Here is a 14,933-nt window from a genome sequence, read left to right as displayed (position 1 = left end):
CTGTGGTGTCAGACTGGATCACAGGTCTCAGCTTTAGTCCACTTTGAGTAACCTTGTTGTTGTGTTTTACTTCACGTCAGCTGGTGTTGTGACATCTGTCCTCTTCCCCCCCCCCCCACCAATACTCCTCCAGTCTCCGTGGTGACCATCGACAGCGGCAGCCCTCGACCCGTTGAGTTACCCACCAGCCCGTGTCACATGACGTCAGGCCAGAATCCACTGTGTCCAGCTGATCTACAGGTGCCGTTAATGCTTGGAGAGCTGGGTCCTGGATACTACTACGTCTACCAGGTACTGTGGTGTTAATCCGCTCCACACACACACTAGAAAACAGTCTGGCCTGGTGTCCTCGCTGCACAGACACTAGATACATAAAGTTGTTTGGAGTTGGAGTGGTTATTTAAGTGTACTGAACAAAAAAGACGATGGGCCGACTGCTCCAAAGTCATCTTGGGGCCCACATTTCCTGTCTTAAGTCTGTTTCAGACTACAGAATAATGTGATTGATTGCTGGGGCCCGGGGGCTCGGGAGGAGGTCTGGGGGTGGGAGCTAAAGCAGTGAGGGTTAAACTGATGTAAGTCAAAGGGAAAAGGTGTCAGTGGGTGAGAGAGAGAAGTGAATGGTTAGATGGGAGGAGTAAGCGGGAGGAGTGGACACTGCTGCATTACTGCTCTGTGATTGGTGGCCGCTGGGCCATGTGCTGACCCCTCTCTAACTGTAGCCTAACTAGGGCTCCCGCACACACACACACACACACACACACACACACACACACACAAAGTGGTGTGCAGCCCTCTGCTGAGTGGCAGGGACATGTGAGCCCCTTCACATTTTCTATTCTGGGCAGGGGAGGGGAAAAACGGGGAGGGCAGGGGAGGGGGCGAAGCAGGGGGGAGTAGAGGGTCTTTTCTCTTTCTGCATGTGCCCGGCCATCGTGAGGAGCTGCTTATGATTTTGTCTCGTGTTGTGTAGGCTCTTAGTGTGTTTGGCCATAGCAGTCTTGTGCTTTATTCCCACTCTAGGCCGGAGAAGATGGGGTGCTGCTTTAGTAAGGAGCTCAACCCCGGCCTCCAGAATGAGACGAGCGGTCTGTTACAGCCGCCGCTCCACGATGGGCTGAATGAGGTGACAGAGCGGGTCAGGCAACACGCTGCGGCTGTAGCTCAGCATGTGTGCTTGGACGAAGAGGAGGCGCATGTGGCAGACGGGCCGGCTCAGAGGAAGCCTCCACAAGATGAGGAGAGACATCCAGAACTGGGCAACAAAGTTTGGACAGAGGTGACAGCGGTCAGCAGGGACAGCGGCACGCGGAGCAAGAGGGATCTTAAACCGGCGAGCACTCACGAGGAGAAGGGGGCTATTATTATCACAACCAGCACAAACATGCATACAAACACGGACGCAGAGGCAGGCGTGACACACACTGCCCGGCCCAGCTGTGGCCCGGCTCCGTATATGGAGGTGTCCACGCAGAGTCCAGTCAAACAGAGGATTTTGGAGAATGCCACACTCAGGGCGTCATGGTTCAGTCAGCTCCCAGACGGGCAGAAGCGGCACAAACCCTCGAGCTGTTGGTCAGCTCCCACCAGGTTACCCTCTGCTTCCTGCCAGGGCAGCGTCACGGTGAGTGAGGTGTCAGATGACCAGACGCCGCCGCCGGCTCCGGTCAGCGAGTGTCGGGGGACGCGGCAGGATTCCCCCAAGTCTGAGCACAAGGAAGAGGAAGGCGAGGACGTCTGTGTCGTCACAACAACGCTGAGTCAAGGTTTCGAGACGAGGACCCGGAGCTTCTACAGCATATGCTCCATTGACGCCGATGACCTTGAACATGACCACGGCCACGGCCAATCCCAAACAGCTGGAGCAACACAGTCGGCGCTCACAGCTGAAGTAGAAACAGCTGCTCCACCCTGCATAGTGGAGTCTCCGGCCCGCAGCCAGTCCTGCACAGAGGCATCCACAGACTGTGACAAGTTCTGTGTCACAGAATCTAAAATGACCAGCCAATCACACGAGCAGGAACCAGCTTCAGCACAGTCACGTGCTGCAGAACAGTTGTCCACCGCCCTGTCCCAGCCAGACAATTACCCCTCAGCAGAGCAGACCACCTCACCTCACCCCGCCCTGTGTGATCCGCCGTGCCCGTCCAGCTGTCAAATAAACAGCGAGGAACCTCAGGAGTCCATAGCAGTCGGCCCTCAGCCTGAAGGTTTGAACTGCCAGACAGCTGCACAGCACGCAGATGAATCCAAAGATGGCATGCTGATCACATCGAACGCCGAGGAAAGTGCATATGTGGAGGAGGAGGCGGTGAAGGGATCGGAGGAGATGACGAAAGAAGAAAGCGTGTGTCCGGTGGAAAGCGTGTGTCCGGTGGAAGAGAGCGTGTGCTTGTGGGGCCACAGAGCAGCAGATGGAGTCTTCGACACCACAGAGAAAACAGATGTCAAATTCCAGCAGGAAGAAATGGGTCAAAATGTGGATTCTGACTTTAGACCTCTGGACGATCATCTGCAGGAGCCCGACCTGTTAACAGAGCAGCACATTCACCAGAGTCCACAATCACCAGCTGAAACTCCTGAAACTCCTGAAACTCCTGAAACACCTGAAACACCTGAAACTCCTGAAACTCCTGAACCGATTGCTTCCGGTCGGAGCCCTGGTTCTCCACAACTGGACCTCAACCACAAGCGGCTGCACAAAGAGGAGGCTGCTTTGCCCCTGTCAGGAGGACAGGTGGAGGTGGATGGATCCTCCCTGCAGAGCGAGGCTATCCCCATGAGCGTCTGCCACGGTGAGGACAGTGACGTTGGCCACAGCAGCACAGCAGATACGACTCTTACCGAGGTGTCCTCAGTTCCCACCATCTCAGCTGTGTCATCGCTGCCCAGTGAACTGACTGCCTCCTCCTGCCACATAAAGCCGACGACTCTGTCAGATGCTGAAACCTCACCTCACCTGTGTGACTCCATCACACCTGACAAATTAGATGTTAATTCAAATGATCCAACGTTTGAACTGAGCAGCATTAAGCCCCCCAGTCAAGATGCTGAACCTCTTTTCACCAAGCCAGAGCATAGTGATGCCAGGTTTAATGACTCTGATGACAAACAGCTCGACAGTTGTGATGTGAAGACTGAAGGTGCGTTGGCGTCTCTTAAAAGTGGCTCAGATGAGCCTTTTCAGGACGTCCTCATGAGCGGAGATGGCCGACTGACAGTCAAAATACCAAATCTAGGAATGTGTCAGAACCGCACGCATGTTGAGAGAGGCGATGTTACGGTGGTTTCACCTGAAACGACCCAAAACACCTCTGACATGGAGACAAGTGATGGGAAGTGTGACCTGTTGTCGGAGCACTGTGGGTTCACTGTGGCTGTGAACACAGGCATCGCTCTTTGTGGCCCTGAGAGCAGCGCTGAAGATTCAGGTCTCAGCCCTCCCACACAGCCTCCGCCTGCTGAAAATGAGCTTTCCGTCACTACTCTGTCCATTTCACCTCCCTCTTCCTCGTCTCCGTGCACATCGTCTGGAGAAGTTGAGTATAGATTTTGTCCGGACGCTGAAGCTGACAATACTGAGAGTGGACAAATCCAACCAAAGGTAGGTCCACGAGAGGAAGTATTGACACACGCATGTGAGGAAGTAGAAGAGACGACGGCTGCACAGGGGACTCAGATTGATCCGCTCCTCTCTATGCCAGTCGAGCATGACCCTGCAGATGTAGCAGAACAGTTCCCCCACACTGCTGCAGCAGAATTATTAACCTGCAGTGTTTCCTCCGACTGTATGAACCCTACAGTCGACATCAGCCTGCAGCCCAACACTGCCGATACTTTACCTCAACCTGAAGGTTCACCACATGGAATTCACTCAGAGGAGCTGAAGATGCACGTCTCACAGGAGCAGCTCCCTGCCCCTGATGGTGGTCTTCCCCCAGAGACTCCCAGCACTGTAGCTTCAGAGACACCGTCCCAGAGCGCTGAGGTCCATGCAGACTCCAACATCTGTGACTCAGTCGCTGACGACTTCAGCAGTTCGGATGAGAACGACTCGGTTTTTGACCGTCAGGACGACCGCACCACGATCACTGTGGACCCAGGCCAGATTGACGTTTATGCCTCAACCCCTTCATACGAGATTCATTTCCTGGGACACGAGCCGTCTGCGGCCGCCGAGGAGGGAGAGCGAGAAGGGGGCATGAGGGATATGGTGTCCGAGCTGCTGGGAGAGGACGCGGAGTCCTCCATCTGCCACCTCTACCCCCACCCCTGGATCAAGCTGGGTCTGGAGGAGAACTGCTCGGAGTGGGCCCAGGGCGCGTCTGAGGCCGAGGGCGGCCGGGGGGAGAGCAAGACGGGCCGCAGCGCGGAGCAGATCCCGGCCATGGTCTCGGAGCTGCAGCCCTCTATGGCTCTGCTGGGAGCTTACCCCTACAGCACCGTGATGCCTCAGGGACCCTGCGTGTGGGACTGGCACACAGATTGCACTCAGTCTGTAAGTGTTCACTCAACACAGGAGACAGTCGGGTTCAGGGAAAGCATTCAGTTTAATGTCTTATCACCAAAAGTAAAAAAAACACTAAAGATTTGAATGTGATGCTGCCAGAGAAAGAAACTTGGCCTGAGGTTATTGATCCGTTCCAGCTCTGACTGAAGACACGAGGCGTCCACCGCTGAGTGGAGTCTCAAACGCTCCTGGTTACAAAGATGTTACATAACTAGAGGTCATTGTTCACGCAGACGGCCTCGATGCATAGATGCATTGTGAGAATGACATAAGAAATGAAAAGGCACTAATACTGTGGGTACAACAGCCTTCAGAGGGTTTGATGATCAGGTGAATGAAATGTTCACAGCTCTAAAGCCATTAAATGGAGGAGTATATCTGTAATATCTGAATCAGATTTAATAGAAACATTTTCTGTCTGATCTTTATGTGAAACACCTGCTCTCACACACACACACACACACACACACACACACACACACACACACACACACACACACACACACACACACACACACACACACACACACACACACACACACACACACACACACACACACACACACACACTCCGTCTGCTATCTTCCTGGGGTTAATTTGCTCAAAACTCAAAACTATTTTTCTAAATGTCACCTGTCTTAACCCTTCATATTAGGTTGATATGGTGCACATTGTGCCTCCTTGTTTCAGGGACCTATTGCCCCCCCCAGCCTTAACCCCGACGCTGAAGTATGGACCAATCCCAACTTTAACTTGGACGTCCCCGGACACGTCTACCCGCAGGCTCAGCACTCATGGCTGCAGTTCCCCAGCGATCTGACCGGTCATGAAGGTAGTCTGGGGCTACCGTGGGCTTTAACTTAAATGAAATATGTGGTGCTAAAGAACTTGTAATTTGTTCTTTCAATAAGACAAAAACTGGACGAGTGTAATTGTCTACATGAGAATGATGGTTCCTGTGCTGGTTTTTAGGATACCTGCCGGAGCTCCAGCTGGAGAACATGGGCCTGGCTGAGGCAGACCCCGGCACGCCAGACTACCAGATGGTGACTGCCGAAACTCCTATAGTCAACGGAGAGCCCAGTGACCCGTCTGTCTCAGGTATCAGCCCAATTTAGTTGCTTTTTTTTGCATGTTTTACCACAATAAAATGAACCTAAGTAACCTACCTTTTTTAAAGCACGGACTGAGCTCAGATGTGTTACTGTGACTTCCTTTGATTTCAGATGAGATCAGACAAGAGCTGAGGACAGTGTTGGAGTCCTGCCTCACCAGGTAACAACTCACAACACATTTTCTTAATTATTTTCTTAGTCATGTCATCAGATATCCAGAGGGTCACTGAAAGACACATCACAGTGTGTAAGACCAGAGCTCAGATGAAATGTAAAAATACCAAATTGGGTTTGCTGCTGTCGTTATACACTATTATTCAACCCCCTCTTCTTCTATACTGAAATAAGCCAATTTCCTTGTGTTGACAGGAAATTACTACAATTGTTTGTTTTGTTGGTGTTTTGCCCAACATGTGTGACGTGTCCTTGCTTTTGGCCGCCTCTCCGAACGTCCCTCTTTAGAGATTATTCTTAGCGGCTCTTGTGTCCCTCCCCAGGGAGCACCTTGGCAACGACCTGTACCTCAATTCTCAGATGGACAGCGACCAGTATGTTCCCATCGCAACTCTGGCCAGCCTCGACAAGATCAAGAATCTCAGCACGGACCTGGACCTCATCGCCGACATTTTGAAATGTCAGTGTTTGTCCACACAACCAGTCACAGTGATCAGAAATACTGTGAAGGCTGAATTAGTTTCAGTGATAATAGTGACTTTAATGCACACAGACAGATCAGTTAGGAAGAATAATGGACTGTGAAGCTGAGAGAGATAAATGTGGTTTGCTGCTGCCGTTTGCTAATTGTGGGACATTCTCTTCTCTCATTGGCCGACAGCCCTGCCGCTGATCCAGGTGTCTCCATGTGGACAGAAGGTGCGGCCCAGTCAGAGTCGATGTGTCGTCATCCTGCGTGAGATCCCCAACAGCACGCCTCAGGAGGCAAGAGCCCCCCCACCACGCCAACACAATCCCTCTCCTCTCCTCTCCTCTCCTCTCCTCTCCTCTCCTCTCCTCTCCTCTCCTCTCCTCTCCTCTCCTCTCCTCTCCTCTCCTCTCCTCTCCTCTCCTCTCCTCTCCTCTCCTCTCCTCTCCGTCATGGTTTTAAATGTAGAGTCTATATGTTCCAGTTTGAGTGTCTGATGTGACTGTTGTTGAGCAGGAGGTGGAGGCTCTCTTTGAGGGGGAGAATCTGCCCAAGTTCCTGAGCTGCGAGTTTGTGAGCAACGACAACTGGTTCATCACCTTCAAATCAGAAACCGACGCACAGCAGGTAGAATACAGCCACAGTCTGTAACATACTGTCTGACATGAGGCAAGCTGTGCAGTTTGTGTGATCTGAGAACGAAGCGATTCGGACAGTCACACGTCACCGTCTCTCTCATGTCATCAGGCCTACAAGTACCTCAGAGAGGAGGTCTGCGTGTTTAAGGGAAAGCCCATCATGGTGCGGATAAAGGCCAAAACCATGGCCGTCACTTCCTACGCTCCAAAGAACGGCTACAGACCGGCCCAGCTGGACCATTACGGCTCCTACTTCCCCCCGAGCACCTACCAGCAGCCCTGCCCCACCCACATGCCCGCACAGCAGCTGTACGATTTCACCAACGAGGTGTGGGCTTCGGCTGCGGCGGGATACCAAGAGTGTGCTGAGGTGAGTTGTTTGACCGGAGGTCGTGTGTGCAGGCGCTCTGTGATGAGGTCCTACGCAGTGTGATTTTAGCTCTTGTTGTTTTTGACAGAATCCCTCGACGTTAATCAACAACTTCATGAATGGATTCTCAGCAGCTTCCAGCTTCAAACCCCATAACCCACACAGGCAGAGGTACCTGCTCATCCTCTGTCTCCTGTCTGTTGGTCTAATCAGGGACTGGGTTTGCATGCACAAATAATAACCCTAACCCTAACCCAAGCAGTTTACATGGAATATTAGCGTGCATGTAAATGTAGTCCTTGGTGCTAGAAAGAATCTTCCCATTTATTATTTATCCTCCCAGGAGAGGCCCGAGGTGGTCGAACTCTGGAGACCGCTGGCAGTCCCATCAGAACGGCTTCTCGCCGTCGGAACAAGCGCCGCGCTCCTCTTCCCCGACGAAGCCCGGTCGAGGGCGGATGAGGGGCAGCCAGCGCCGTCCGAGCAGAGGTGGAAAGACGGAGCCCAGCAGGCAAGCTGCATCCCCCACCTCCGATCGGGGAAGGTAAGGGACCCAGACCTGCTGTGAAAGGAGGGAAAGGAAAGTAAACAAGTGACAATGGAAGCAATAGAACCAACAGATCATAAAACCACAGAGACACTAACAGAGACAGCTGGTGAATTTGGGACTTATGCTTGGGTTATACTCAATCATCAGGATGTTGCCGTGGTTACAGCCATGGGGGCTGCATTGTAGGCAGTGATGTACAGCTGTGGAGTCTCTCCTCTGGTAATGACGGCGAGGAAGCAGCACCGATCCATAACGACACACAGCCCCATAAATGAGCCTTTACTGCTCAGAGCTGCAGTAACATCACTGTGTGTGTGTGTGTGTGTGTGTGTGTGTGTGTGTGTGTGTGTGTGTGTGTGTGTGTGTGTGTGTGTGTGTGTGTGTGTGTGTGTGTGTGTGTGTGTGTGTCTGTCTGTGTCTGTGTCTGTCTGTGTCTGTCTGTGTCTGTGTCTGTCTGTGTCTGTGTCTGTCTGTGTCTGTCTGTGTCTGTCTGTGTCTGTCTGTGTCTGTCTGTGTCTGTCTGTGTCTGTCTGTGTCTGTGTGTGTGTGTGTGTCTGTGTGTGTCTGTGTGTGTGGTGTGTGTGTGTGTGTTCTGAAGGAGAGGCAACTTCAGCCAGAGGAGGAGAGAGAACATGAGGTCGTGGGACAAATCCACCGAAAACAGTCGTGTACGTAGCCAGAGAGCAGCATTAATGTTTAAGTTCACTTTGTTCAGACTGTACTGACTGACTGTGTGTGTGTGTGTGTGTGTGTGTGTTTAATAGAATCCACCAGGTCAGTCGCCTCCTCGTCAACCGTCTCCTCCTCTTGAGCTCGGGCCGACGAGCTTCCCTCCTCTTTCCCCGGCAAACACTGCCATAGCAACGGTACCTGCAGCCAACGGCAGTGTCAAGGTAACCAAGTACCACACACACACACACGCACACACACACACACACACACACACACACACAGCACTGATGGCTGAACTATCTTCTGCTCACTAGTGTCCGGCCGACAGCAGCAGCCCGTGTGCATCAGAGCCAACAGTTCCTCAGGAGCCTGAGCCCCTCGTGCAGCAGTAAGTACCCCCGGGGGGGGCAGTTAACTCCGCCATGTTTCAGATGTGGACTTGTGTCAGTCGTCCAGTTGCCATGGCGCCAGCTGTGTGTGTGTACTGAGGCTGTTGCGCTGCTCTCTGCAGGAATGTGACGGAGTGTGTGGAGCCGAGCGGCGAGGCCAAACCAGCCCAGCCGACACAGGAAGCCGTCACAGTAAGACGAGTTCAGCAGCACTGTGATCTTCTTCACGGTGTCGAACGCTTTCTCCTACTTAGCGTCCATGACGTGTACACTACTTTATGCTAGCAATCCCACAATGCCTTGCTCTACATTTCAAGGATGTGAAAACTTCTGTCACACCTACGGCTGCGTCTGGTAGCCTGGATGATTAGTTAGCGTCCGAAATCTTGGTTTGAACTGTTTAGTGTCTGTTACACTGGGAGAGAGTAAGGGACTGATTTTGGACGTAGCCTCCATTTGAAGACTCCAGTTTGGCTTTCTGGGTGTCTCCATCTTGAAGTGACGTGGTCAGTGAGCAGGTCGCCCCGCCCTAAAGTCCCTACAAAACATTATGTCACTCGTTTTAATTTTTAAAATGCAAAAATGATTCTTAGTTTCATTATTAATAGGAATATATTTCATGTGGAAATGGCATTAATGGCTTCAGTCTGATAACAATAATAAATAATAATCATTTTTATTTGGCACCAGGAGTCCAAGAAGCCGAGCTACGCTGAGATCTGCCAGAGAACGTCGTCCAGTGAGCCGGCGCCGCCCGCCGACCTCGCCTCCACGGTGGCAGAGCACGTCCTGGCCTACCCGGGCCAGGCGTCCCAACCGGCTCTGTTGCCACGGTGATCTCACTGCGTGGAGGAAAAGACACTTGGAAGCAGGATTGTTCTTACATTAAGCACCAAACGTGCCCTTTATGTCCACTAAATGTAGGCCTGGATGTAGACACCAGCGGTGTACTGGGTGGAGGGGGGGGGTCGCTCACCTTGGCCGCCTTTTCAGTTTTTTCGACAGGAAGCTGAAAGAGTCTGTAAATGCTGATGAGCTACTTTACGCTGGTTTTATTTCTTGGTTTGCAGTTCAGACGGGTTCATCAGGAGCCAGGTTCCATTTTGATTTCCCTTTGTTTTGCTTGTGCTTCTTTTCCCGCCGTTTGTGTGTTTTGAGGTTTTCTCGCTGTACAGGACGTTCCGCCATGATTTTTTTTTTGTTTTTCCAGCACATCTGTGTTATTCTTTAGTCTGCAGGGCCGCTGAGGGCACACGTGACGCTTTACCTCTAAATGTTCACCCAGTTTGGTGAGACGCCCAGGCCTGTAATGAACCGAGGTCCAGTGTGTGCACTGATTATCTGAATACTTTCTCTCCGCATGATTTCTTTTTTAAAAGAATTTTCATTTTCGAATTTAATTTAAGCCATATTTTTATTTATGTCGGACAGCTTTAGAGCTTGAAGCTTCTCTTCAGAGAAGTCTCTTGACGTCGGACCAGTTTCAGGTCGTCCCGTGAGGGGAAACGTGCGCCTGGCCGGGTGCAGCAGCTCCTCGGCGTCCATAAACTGTTTCAGCACAGAGAACTTGAGTCCAACGCTCTTTTGTTTAGAATATAAACTTTTAAATGTAAAACAGTGGTTTGTGGCACGCGTTACTTTGTCTGTACAGATGTACATATTGAACGAATATTAAAGAAGTGCCTTTGAAGTTTGAAGCATTAGTTTGTTATTTCCTCTTGTGAAGGTCTCCGGCTGTGGTTCTCTGTGGCTGCCAGCAGGTGGCAGGTGAGTCCCATTAAATCCGTCCTGTTGTTTACAATGAGGGTGATTTGATTCCTGGGAGGCTGGAGGCTTAATGAATGTGCTGAACAATACTAATGACATCCACTGTATTAGAGGCACAAATTGATGCTCACTTGTGTGTCACCGCCACATTAGGCTCATTCACTCATACTGGACTTAATTAAAGGCCGCTTGACCTTTTGATATTAATCACATTATTCTGTTGAGCTTTAGTTTCCGAACGCAGACGCCGAATAAGGGACGACCACATTAAAAGGAACCGGCCGGAGAGCAGAGAGGGCAGACGGCCGTCGTTTAATTAAATACAACTGTGCAGATGGTGCTTTGCTCCAAAAACAGAGATAAAGGTGCAGTTTCCATCATACAGGAGGCTCAGAGTGACCTCTGCACAGGGAAATGAGACTAACTTTACTTTATTTCTGGTCTCTTTTTTTTCTTCTGACATCAAGTAGGAATTAAAAAAATAACTTGAAGTCCAGTAAACCACATCAGGCTCCTTCTAGAGAACATTTTTTAATATAATTTTATCATTTTAAAATAAGATTTTCATTTTTCAGTGAGAGAAAAGGGAACAAATGATTTTTAAGAATAAAATGTATATAAAATCTATATTCACACACTGTGGTAAACGGGTGCACACTGACAAATGAGTAAACTAATTTAATCAATGATAATTAATATATATAACCAGAGATGTGAACACTTCAGTACGTGAAGTCGTGTCTGAAAAACAGGGAAACAAATAACTCCACCGAAATAATCCATAATATATGGAGACAATTTGTTTTTAAAGGTTTGATATCATTTCTCATTCTGAGGTTTTTCATTATTTTGATTTTGATAAAGTTTCTCATTATTCTTATGAGGTTTTTCATTTCAATTAAGTTTCCTATTATTTGTATGGAGTTTTTCACTATTTTGATGAAATTTCTCATTATTTTAATAAAGTTTTTCATCATTTTGAATATTTCTCATTATTCTGAGAAGGTTTTTGAATATTTTCATTAAGTTTCTCATTATTTTGATGATCTTTTTCATTATTTTAATCAATATTTTGATATCATTTAGACGTAGTTTCTCATAATAATGTCTGACAGTGTGTTTAGTGCTCCTGTAGGTGTGGTTGGTCGCTGCGCCCCCTGCCGGTGATGAGCGGCTCCTCCTCCTCCTCCTCCTCCTCCTCCTCCTCCCTCCGTTCAGTCACGTGACAGCAGCGGCAGGAGCAGCACACGGCTGATAGTCCTCGGGGCTGCTGGAGCCTCATCACCATCATCTGCACCGCCTCAACCACCGCGGAGGAGCGAACCGAGCAGCCGGGACTTCACCGATCCGAGGAGCCATGGCGGGCCTCCGGTAGAGCCAGCCCCGCGTTTCTCCTCTTTGTTCTCCCTCGACGCCTCGTAGTCTTTGCGCGCCTCCGCCGAGGAGGGGCCGCCGAGGAGAAGCTCTCCCTCTCCGAGCGAAGGAGGAGGCAGGAGGAGCAGCAGCAGCAGCGGCGGAGGCGGCGGCGGAACCGGGGAGGTGTTTTCTGGCCCAATGGCGGACCGTGAGGCGTCGCCGATACCGTTGGAGATCCGAGCCCGGCTGGCGGAGCTGGAGCTGGAGCTGTCAGAGGGTAAGACATGCACAAAACTGGGGCGAAAAAAGCGCATCCCCCTCCTCCTCCTCCTCCTCCTCCTCTTCCTCCTCCTCCTCTTTCCCCTCGTTATCTCATCACCACCATCACCATCACCATCATCCCCACACCGGCAGCCTTCCTACTAACGGAATCTAACCGTCCATTCCTGCGGCCCCCTCCTCCTCCTCCCCCTCCTCCTCCTCCTCCCGCTCCTCCCATCCAGATGTTTGTCCGCCGGGGACCGGCCCGGCCCGCTCCCCGCAGCCGGGAGAGGGTGAGGGCAGAGCGGGAGCACACTGCGGGACTCGGCCGCTGCTCTTTGTCTCCGTCTCCGGCCCCGGTTTGGGTCCGAAAACGAACCCGTTGTTTGACCTTGAGATCAGCCGAGCCTACCTGTGCACGTGCGTGTATGTGTGTGTGTATGTGTGTGTGTGTGTGCATATACATAAATGTGTGTGTGTGTGTGTGTGTGTGGTTTAATAATAGCTCTGCGCTGCGTGACAGGGCAGCACTGAGGGGCAGTTTGGCTCTTGATGCCCTGATCTCAGCCTCCTGCCTCTGTGTTTTTGGGCCTGCAGAGCAGATGAGGATGAGGATATTTTTCACCCCCCCCTCCTCTCTCCTCCCTCTCCTCCCTCCACACACACACACACACCCTCCCCCCTTCCTCTCCTCTCCTTCCACACACAGATACAACAAACACTCTCTTTCTATGGGCCACTGAATCTCAATCACAGCGATGATCCACCCTGCTGTTGTTCCAGCATCTCCGATAGGAACAGGGCATTTCTGCCTTATATAAGGAGGGGGGGTCATATTTTATTCATGCAGGCCCGGGGAGGCCTACATTGTGAGGCAGGAAAGCCTCCACGCACGCTTTTGCATGTGAGCCACCCTGTTGCCTGAAATGTCCGGTGTGAAGGTGTGGAGGTGTGAAGGTGTGCAGAGCTCCGCCGCAGCATCGTTCCGTCCATCCAGAGTCGGATGTTGCGCGGCTGAAGGCGTCGATTTCGGTGTTCGTCTGTCACTTTTGTCAGATCTGCACAAACAACGCCTTCTCCTGGGGGGCGGGCTGCAGAATAATTGAGCAAAGTGTCCGAATTTATTTAACAATCTGCAGCTTTAATCAAAAAAACATCAGCGTTGGCCTTTGAAATCCCCCCAAAGCTGCCAAACCTCGATACATCAAACTGTCCCGTTTCCCTCTGATCGGCCTCATCATTCATACCAGCCTTTATTTTCTCTCACTGCAGCGACACACACACACACACACACACACACACACACACACACACACACACACACGTTGAGGTAAAGCTGTGGCAGCTGCAGGCCTATTGGAGCTCCTAATCCAGCCGAGGGTGTTTATCAGAGCAGAACCTGCTGCTGGCAGATGTTATTAATGATGGAGACGGTGGGAGGAAGAGGAAACGTCACGCCCCAACGTCACACAGCATGACACTCTGCAAACATTCAGGTGTGTGTGTGTGTGTGTGTGTGTGTGTGTTGGAGTGGCAGGCCTCCTGATAGTGTGACGGACGTGTGAGTGTGTGTGCGTCTGTCGCTGCTGCTCATCAAAACAGAGGGCGGGAGTGTGTGTGTGTGTGTGTGTGTGTGTGTGTGTGTGTGTGTGTGTGTGTGTGTGTGTGTGTGTGTGTGTGTGTGTGTGTGTGTGTGGTCATTACCAAAATAAGAGCGTGGCGTTCGGCAGATGAGGCTGTGTGAATGGATGGCATCTTTTAAAAGAAGCTCAGATTTGGGACGGAGAGGAAAAACAGTGTGTGTCGATCCTTTCTCTGAATATCTGATCAATTAGTTCGTCTCGAAAAATGTCATAAAAAGGTGACGGATTCAGGTTGATGCTTTTTTTTTTTTTTTGGTCTCAAACCCAAAGGTTTTCAGCTGAGAAGTGAAATGACCAAACATAGCAACAGTTTTGATAATCAATTACATAATTGGTCAATCAAAAATGCCCCTATTGCAGCTTCTCAAACACGAATATTTGCTGTTTTTTGTTACGTTTCTGGATTGCTGGTCAGATAAAACAAGCATTTATCACAATTTTCCAACATTTCATAGAACATCAAATAAATTAACAGAGAAAATACTTTATTGATCCCCAGGGGGAAATTCTGGTACATTTCTTATTCACATTTCGGTGACAGACATCAGAAAATCCTCACAATTGGAGGGTAGATTTAGCGATTTAGCGATTCTGCTCGATAAATCTCCCCTTTTTGCCACATTGGTGATTTTTTTCTTTGAGTTAAACATCCAGAAAACGCGCAAAATAACTTAAAAGCTGTTTAAAACATCTTCATCTTTATTTTGAATAAATTCCTGAAGCTCACAAACCGTTTGGACGGAGAAATCTGCACATCTGAGAAGCTGGAAACAAAATATTTGGTGTTTTTGCTCGATTAATGATCAAAATGATTAACTGATCACCAGCTAGTCGAGCTTGGTTGAAATAATTCACTTTGAGCAGGTCACCAACATTATTTAATTTAAAACGTGTATTTATTTAAAACAAAACAACCAATCAGGATTAACCAGCACGTAACTAGCCAATCACAGCGACTGTTGTTGCCTGTTGCCATGGAAGCTTTTGTTTATACAGAGTCGCTGTGATTGGCTCGTTAC

At 50.2% G+C, this 14,933-nt stretch overlaps 1 protein-coding gene across 1 annotated transcript in view; it reads left to right on the top strand.

Annotated features, from left to right (window-relative positions):
• The first annotated feature begins 12,208 nt into the window (after positions 1 to 12,208).
• The window catches only part of LOC139220808 (disco-interacting protein 2 homolog C-like), a 56,091-nt gene continuing 53,366 nt past the window's right edge, over positions 12,209 to 14,933 (top strand). The window contains exon 1 of the mRNA XM_070852657.1: positions 12,209 to 12,287. Within this exon, the coding sequence (XP_070708758.1) occupies positions 12,209 to 12,287 (79 nt within the window). The remainder of the gene's footprint in view (positions 12,288 to 14,933) is intronic.

This window comes from Pempheris klunzingeri, chromosome 21, assembly GCF_042242105.1.
Source record: "Pempheris klunzingeri isolate RE-2024b chromosome 21, fPemKlu1.hap1, whole genome shotgun sequence".
NCBI lineage: Eukaryota > Metazoa > Chordata > Actinopteri > Acropomatiformes > Pempheridae > Pempheris > Pempheris klunzingeri.
This window is presented reverse-complemented; position numbering and strand designations above follow the sequence as displayed.